At 45.0% G+C, this 8,318-nt stretch overlaps 2 protein-coding genes across 3 annotated transcripts in view; both read right to left on the bottom strand.

The window, feature by feature from the left end:
- Positions 1-3,543, bottom strand: part of bsk146 (brain specific kinase 146) — a 13,542-nt gene extending 9,999 nt beyond the window's left edge. Inside the window, exon 1 of the mRNA XM_083932431.1 lies at positions 3,374-3,543. The gene's annotated coding sequence lies outside the window, so the exon portion shown is untranslated. The remainder of the gene's footprint in view (positions 1-3,373) is intronic.
- Positions 3,544-6,685: 3,142 nt separating this feature from the next.
- Positions 6,686-8,318, bottom strand: part of LOC310960707 (uncharacterized protein) — a 48,258-nt gene continuing 46,625 nt past the window's right edge. For both annotated transcript variants that reach the window (XM_083932474.1, XM_083932475.1), the window contains 3 exons: positions 7,766-7,907; positions 7,472-7,628; positions 6,686-7,390 (listed from right to left, as the gene is read on the bottom strand). In XM_083932474.1, coding sequence (XP_083788600.1) covers positions 6,977-7,390; positions 7,472-7,628; positions 7,766-7,907 — 713 coding nt within the window. In that variant the 3' untranslated portion in view covers positions 6,686-6,976. The remainder of the gene's footprint in view (positions 7,391-7,471; positions 7,629-7,765; positions 7,908-8,318) is intronic.

The raw sequence follows: 8,318 nt of genomic DNA, 5'->3' as shown, positions 1-8,318 counted from the left end.
ACCTCATTTGTAATCATTGGTGCAGAAGCAATTAGATGATTAATGAACCAGTTGATTGACAAAAAATGAATCAAATAGTTGCCTAAATGATTCATCTGGATCCAGCATATTAAATGTGTGAGGGTCAACTGTGAGCATTGTGGGCATTTCTCACTAGTTTTGGACATTTTACAGACTAAACAAACAAAACGGATTCATCCAAAAGTCAATCAATAGATCAGTTGATGATAAAAATAATTGTTAGTTGCAAAGTTAACCCTTGTAATTATAAAATATCCGTCTAAATGTTCATGTGGTAATGATTTGCTTGCAGTTTTAATCCAGCCGTTTTATAGAAACCCTACTTTCCTCCTCAGGACTGCACCTGTGTACTCCCACAGGCTCTCAAATGCAACACACTGGAAACGGACAGAAAATACACCATGTTCCCTTCAAGTGACCACAAATCCAGCTCTTCCCTCCTCCTCCTCCTCCTCCTCCTCCTCCTGCCTCCTCTCCCAACACTGACACTCTGTGCCACCAGGTTTGACACTCTGTGGAAAGAGAGCAGCAACCAGGGGCCGCCGGCTGACTAAATCCCAGACTGCTTATGCAACCGGCGGGCAGAGCCGACAGTCCGAGCGCACTCACAAGCCGAGGCGGTGCAGCGATACCGCCCCAGAGCGATCAGAGCCGACGGCATCTTCGTCCTTTTATCGACCGCCTTTCAGTTTTCCTCACGCACCAGCCGCAAACAAACACATTCCTGTTTCCTGCAGCAACCGCAACACAAACATTAAGGATTCATACAGACATCTGGCATGACCAGAGGTGACCTACTGACGCACACACACACACATAGAGTCTTCATATGTTACCATGCATTGACAGGAAGCTGTGTATGGGAGAGAAAATAATGAGAGAGATGAGAGAGCAGCACAGTACCAGCAGCACAGTACCAGCAAGTGTGTATGTGTGTGTGTGTATTGGCCAATATCCCTGCACCACTAGCCAACAGCACCTACTGAATTAATAGCAAGGCAAATCCCCAGTGAAGCAGACTTTTGACCACATTTACGGCTTAATCTAAGGTCAGAAAAATAATGACACAGACCTCCTCCTCCTCCTGTACCTGACCTCTGACCTCTGACCTCTGACTTTAGTGTCATTAGAAATCTTATACAACCTGAAACCACACTTTGGATTTGAAGAGGCACTCCACCGGTGTCATACATAAAGACAGTTGCATAAGGTCCTCTGTGGCTCTGGAAGATCCCCCCTTATGATTACGATTTGACTGTGCCGCGGTGTCTGGAAAAGTGCAGCTACTGGTAAGCTATAGTTAGGTTGTGTCTTTAGCAGAGTGCTAGCGACAGTAACCAGTGCAGTGTCATCTGTGTTTACTTTTTTTGTTGTTTTGGCCACGCAAAAGTAGAATTGAGTCAGAGAGAAGGACAATACTGTGAGAATCATCAATGCTGCTTCTGATTTAATAATTGAAAATGAAAGGTCATTAAGGTTGATTTTATACTTCGCGTTGGGGGTCTGATGTAACTGCAGCCGATCCTCTGGGACTTCACCTCCATCTCCATCTACAATGGGGCTCAGAGATCAGGATGGTCTGGCGAGGCCAAGAGTTTAGTGCCATGCACCGCAGAAAAGTGAAACACAGTGCATCGCCTGCCGTAATTCGATAGGATCATTTATCGTCTTACTATGGAATTGATTTGGATATCGTCGTGGTACACACTTACGCCGTCTGAATTGATAATAACAAGCACATAAAAACTGACATTTCCCTGAAAAGGCTACCTGAGGGAGAGTCATTTGAACATTACAGATTTGGTTTGAGGATCAAAATTGTCATATCGCAAAGGGCACTTAGATATACATCGTCAAAGCGATATAAAACATATATCGCGTCTATTTTTCTGCGTTATTTACATCAATTGGAATGACGCTCTACGTTCTGATCCCTGCACCTCCTGTTCATGTTGCACTAAAGTTCAAGTTCATTTGTCCAGTATTTCATTCACACAGGAGCACACAAAAAAAGGCTTCACCTATTCCCATTTTACCTATATCTCATATGGACTATTAACTGAAATACCAGAAAAAAGCTATACCGTAATATGTACTCTTATATGAAGAAAAAAATGTACTGAGAAATGAAACGACCTGTATCGTGACGGAAGAGTTCGCCCTACAGAAAGTTACCACCACTGCCAGTGAGATGCCTGCTGACAAGGGTTGTTGAGCACCGGACCGTCTATGTGACCTACATTGTGATCTGTGACTCATCGGGCTGGTTTGTGTGTGTGTGTGTGTGTGTGTGTGTGTGTGTGTGTGGTGTGTGTGTGTGTGTGTGTGTGTGTGTGTGTGTGTGGTGTGTGTGTGTGTGTGTGTGTGTGTGTGTGTGTGTGTGTGTGTGTGTGTGTGCGTCCTTTCATCACAGTGCAACCCACTTTGATCAGCTGTGTCTGAGGCTTAACACGCGCACACACAACCAGACACCCTCAGAGCACATAATGCAGTAGAGGATGAGGTGTGAGGTGGTTCACTCCCGCATTAATAGAGAATTTTTCATAACTAGTAAGTTTCCTGGGTGGCAATGATGCAACGTAACGGGTACAAACACTTTGTCACAAGCCTTCATTTCTCACAAGGAAGGCACAAAAAACCACAACCCATAGGCCCAGCGGGCGCCCAAAGCAGCATGTGTATGGAGGCAGTCGGGATGTAAACATTATGGTCTGTTGTTATTCTACGTCCTCAGCTTCAGCATCGGTCTGTGGAGCTACGTCATGTTGGTTCCCACCTGCAGTGTGTCCTCAGACTGCACTGACACTGAGCAAAATCACTGTTCCTTAGTGAAACAGAGCCCAGAGCTGAGTAACAGGCCCACACACACACACGCACACGCACACACACACACACACACACACACACACACACACACACACACACACACACACACACACACACACACACACACACACACAGACAGAGAGAGCTGCTGCAGATACCTGTCTGCCCCCAAAACAGAGGCTGCATGATGGGGGTGGTGGGCCAGGGAGGGGTACAAGAGGCTGTTTTGTGATCAGTAACATTAATCCCACTATGACATATTGTAAACAGTGTAAGATGCTGTTTATCTTGTTTACTGGAGGTAAACAGGATAAGATACAGCACCCCATTAAGGAGCACAGCATTGTTTTCAGTGTGTGCTGCTGCACAGAACAGGCCTGGTGCATCATGTAATGAACACGATAAAACACAGTGTACTAACAGCCTACATTACGGTTGTTACAGTCGTTGCTGTGTGACCGGATGAGTCAGATGCGGTGAGTCAGGGTGCAGGTGAGGATAGATCCGAGTTTATTCCGCTACTCACCCTTCAGTTGGTTCCCATACGGAGGCTGTGGAGTCCGCCCTGTCAGTCCAGGCTGCTGGTAAACACACGGGGCGATCCGAGCGCATACTAAGGCCAGGTGAGCCGAGGGAAACGCCTGAGCTGCGAGAAGCCTCTGTGCAGCCGTGCGACGGTGGATGTGGCGCCGAGCATCCTGCACACTCCTCCGGCTCTGCGTCCTATTGTCTCCGCATCGCTCTGTCCTCTAGGATGGGAGGAGAGGAGAGGGGAAGGAGCGGAGGAGAGGAGAGGAGAGGAGCGCCGGGAGTGAAGCGTGGAGGGGGGAGGGGGGAGAAAAGCCCTCCCCCTCCTCTCCGCTCTGGCCAATCGCAGCGCTGCTCCGCCGGGAGCCGCCGCTGCTCGCTGTCTCCGTACAGACTATGATGCGTTCAGGGGCAGTCAGAAATACCGACGGGGTGCAGGGCATCTTTTCCTGTCGTTATCGACCACAACTGCGTAACATTCAGCGACTGTGACTGGAGTTCTGCGACAAAATAGAAATGTAGAGATTTTAACAGATTTTTGTTCATAATGGTGAAAACGACAAAATCACAAGCGGCGGTCTCAGGGAAGGAAAACTCAGAGCATCAAACACTTCATTTTCTGCATTTAGGTGGATTTACACGCACCGATTTATGATGGAAATGTTGTTATTTATGGAGAGGGAAACACAGAATAAAAAATATAATTGTATGACTTGAAGCAACTCATTCTATTATGACTTTATTCTCAAAATATTGCTTAAAAAATATTATGGCTTAATTCTCTTTCTCTAATATCATATGCACATGCTCTTAATAAAGAGGGGGCAAATGAATGAATGAATGTTGATAAACCTGTAGCAATGGGCATTTAATATTATTATTATTATTATTATTATTATTATTATGTGACATGTAATGTGACATCCTCTCTTTCAAAGCAGTTACCTTTAAATTGTTGTTCCTCAAGAGTTGCTTTTTGGCCTACTTTTATTCTCTCTAAAAAAGATTTAGATGTTTGATGTATGGAAGTATTATCCCTTGTTATGCAGATGATGCAGTTGTGTATAGCCGTAGACCTTCATTAATCAATGCACTATATACCGTCCACCTGTAATTTTGGACTCCACTCAAACTACAACAAGCTGAATGCAGATGAGCTGATGCTGTTTTCCAATGCTACAAATAAGCAAATAGATATTGTGGACAGATTTGGAAACCTCCACCGGCCAGGTTAGCAGAGTCACCAGGAGTGGATTTTTCTGTCCTGATAAGTGACTCGTAGCCACGTGCCATCCCCAGCCAACATCAACCACAAAACGCCCAACTAATGTTTGTTTGAGAAAATGAAAAAAGTGACCTATTATCAATATGAGTATTATACCTGATTAATCACTCAATGTGACAGTCTGCACAATCTATTTTAGGGCATCCATCCACAGGTGACTCGGCTGGGAACCGGAGGGTCGCCGGTTCAAGTCCCTGTGTGAACGATGAATGGAGCGTGGACTGGTGGCTGGAGAGGTAACCAGTTCATCTCCTGGGCACTGCTGAGGTGCTGTTGATTAAGGCACCGAACCCCCAACTGCTCGGGGCGCTGAGCTACTGGCAGCCCCCTCGCTCTGACATCTCTCCATTAATTGCATGTATATAGGTCCTGTTTGTGCATGTGTGTATTTCGGGCCTGTGTGTGTGTGTGTAACCTGTATAATACAGATTGAAAAAAATGGAATTTCCCTTGCAGAATTAATAAAAGGACTTCTTCTTCTTCTTAACTGGTGAACTCAAGATAACTGCAAAGTCTATGGTAAACTTTTTGTTCTTTGAGCCTTATTCTAGCATAGCTATCCATTTGTGTCTGTTATCTGACTGTGCATCGTCTGCAGCTTTTTATACTGCCGTGTGGACCAGATCTCGTTTGCAAAAGAGGTTTCCGACCTCAATGCAACTTGCTCGTTGGAATAAAGGTTAGCTAAAAATAAATCTGGTGTTTACCTTTACGCACTACACCCCTGAAGTACACAAACGACTGTCACCAAAGAACCATCATGTCACAGGTTTCATTTTGTTGTGGTTTCAATCCAAAATCACTTCTTTACTTTTATTTATGACTTCAGAGCTCTGAAGTTGGAGTGTACACGCCGCACATGAATGCCTCATAAGTACAATACAGAGGAGGCATGTGTGCAGCTCAAGAGGAGTCCCACATCTAATAAAAATGTGTGCTTTTTTTTGGTGAAAAAACAAATATCAGCTGGGAGTCATCTCTGTTTTGTCTCATGACTGTGGCTCAGTATCTGTATCTCGACTCCACAACACTGCACCTTTATTACTTTATGTTCATTTTCTCTATTAGAACATTATTTGACTCGTCCTATGAAATGCATTGTAAGATGTACCGCATTGAATACACTACAGTTGTTTTTTTTTAATGAGCTTTACACTGAATAACCTGTGTTTTGTTAAGCGATACGCTGCAACTGGTTCATTTAGTAGGAGTTTGTCTCAGCGGCGCATTACGCATGACTGATTCTTGGTCGAAAACAGCCCTATGGTTACCCAGAGGTTGCATCACAGGATTAAAATAGGGAGGTGCTGTCCCCAGAGGCTGCTTCTGATCTATCTACCAACACTCATCACATGTGTGAGAAGTGTCCTGTTTTGCAAGGATTACCATCCTACGGCAAGTACAGACTGTGGCTCTGATAGTGTGGTCCAGGGACCACCAGGGGCCAGAGAAATAAGAAGTAGGAAATGTTCTGGATTTTCCCCCACACAGTAGGACACTGGATTGCTGTCTGCGTAGTTAACCCCCAACAGAATCTGTATTTTCTTCCTGAATTCAGATTTTGTAGGTTTCAGTGATTCCGTTTGATCTGGGTAGAATGTCTGAGGGCCTTTTCTTGGGAGAGTAATACTGTTAGTGTATCGAGGAGAGCCTTGTAACTGGTTTAAGAGGAGTTGCTCTGTGAGCATCATATAGATGTTCAGCGAGCCTGCACGTTCCAAGTATTGCTTGTTCACTGTGACAGTGTAATTACAAGGAATGATGGGAGCCTATGAGGGACCTGTCCAGTCAGTTCCTCTTCCACTTGATTTAATTTAACCCTCAGCTGTAATCACGTCATCAGTCAGTGAGGTTAACGTGACAGAGTCCCCCATTGCTAATGATATACTAGAAGCGTCTGTAAGCTTATTTAAAGAATAAAAACAGGCCGCATGTCACTAATGTGAGTCAAAGTCATTCAGCTGACAGAAAAAGGATTTTATTCCAAAGGAATGCTGGAGTAAAGGTGAGGTAGGGGGGATTAAAAAAGGTTACAAACATTCACTATGTCCACTGACCACTTTAAAATGTACACATTCTACAAAACACACGATAAAAATATATTGGACTGAAAAATTAACAAGGAATGTGCATTTTTTTTTTTTAGAAGGCAAAAATGACTAAAAAAAAACACAAACACTAGTATCACGTACATTTAAAACAACTAAAATCAGTGCAATTAAGATACACTTAAAAGGCATATAAATGTTTTAGAATACACATTGGCCTGTCACTGTGGTGTGTTGGAGTAGTGCAAATAACTCCTACAAAAAGAACTTATACGAACAGATACAGTGCCAGGTCTTTGGTGTGGAGATGCTGCGCCAGGTTCTGAATGCGACACAGGCGGACGTTCTGGGCGTCTCCTGCGCTGTACACTCTGAATATGTGATAGCGCTCCTTCTCTTTCAGTGCAAAATCAAGCTCGTTGGCAGAGAGGTGGATGAAAGACTTCTCTTTCTTTATAGTGGACTTGACCTCCACGTACACCACCCTCTGCTCGCCTGCGGGTCCATAAGTGAGCTTAAAGTCGTACGGCTGCCCGGTCTCCCCGCTCTGGTTACACCACAGGACGTGTGAGGGTCGTCCGGGGTCCCCGCTGTCTCTCCAGTGGCAAAGGAAGGAGTTGACCAGCTGCTCCCCCCACTCCCCGATCGCTGCAAGGTCCATTGTTTGGTCGGGTAACACCACCTACGCAAGCAGAGTACAGTTTAGAAAATCTAGCCAATGCACAACCGCTGAGAAGCCGTCATGTGTAGTGAATGTACTGACGGTGGTGGGTCTCTGGCAGGTGAGCTCCACGTCCTCGAGTGTGGCCTCTGGAGGCTGGCCTTTGTTCCAGAGCGGGAAGTCCAGGTTCAGGGGAGGACGCTCAGTCTCTGCAGCTCCATGAAACGTACTGGAAAGCACCACAGCCTCGGGGGTGATGCTGAGAGAGAGACAAAGGATTTACAGAGGAAAGTGAGCCAAGGGGATTTGGGATTATATATTGAGTAACAGTAAAAATCAACATTAGTTTTCTACATGAATATTTCAGATTTTTGGGGATGAGGAGAAGAAGCCTACAGGCTGTTTGGAGCGGTCTGGGTGCTGGCTGTCTCAGCAGACTGAGCAGATGGAGGAGAGTGTGTTGGTCTGGACGCTCTGAGGCTTTCCTCTCCGTTCTCAGCTCTGTCAGACTTGGTGGTCTCACTCTGCTGACTGCACTCTGTCAGTGACAGACGAGACGAAAATTAAGCCACTATGTTTATCAGTTCATTTCATTTTTTATTTTACCAGGAAAAAGACTCTTTGATATTAAATATCTCTTTTTCAAGAGTGTCCTGGCCAAGGCAGGCAGCAGCACAACCGACACATTTTCAGACACATAAACAAAGAACAAATAATGGACACAAGTGAGAAAAAAACATGTAATAAGTGATCAAAACATATTTCAACATTCAAAACATCTACAGCCAGATGTGACGGCTTCCAACTCTTTTGGCCTATGTGCAGAAAATGTTTGTGATTTTGAGATCTTTCAAAGTTTTAGTTTGTGCCCCTGCAGACGTTTTCACACATGAACCCTGGACGATGTCAGGGGAATCAGGTCCAGAGATAGTCACCGCCAGCGGTTTGG

This window comes from Echiichthys vipera, assembly GCF_963691815.1.
Source record: "Echiichthys vipera genome assembly, chromosome: 18".
In the NCBI taxonomy this organism is placed as follows: domain Eukaryota; kingdom Metazoa; phylum Chordata; class Actinopteri; order Perciformes; family Trachinidae; genus Echiichthys; species Echiichthys vipera.
This window is presented reverse-complemented; position numbering and strand designations above follow the sequence as displayed.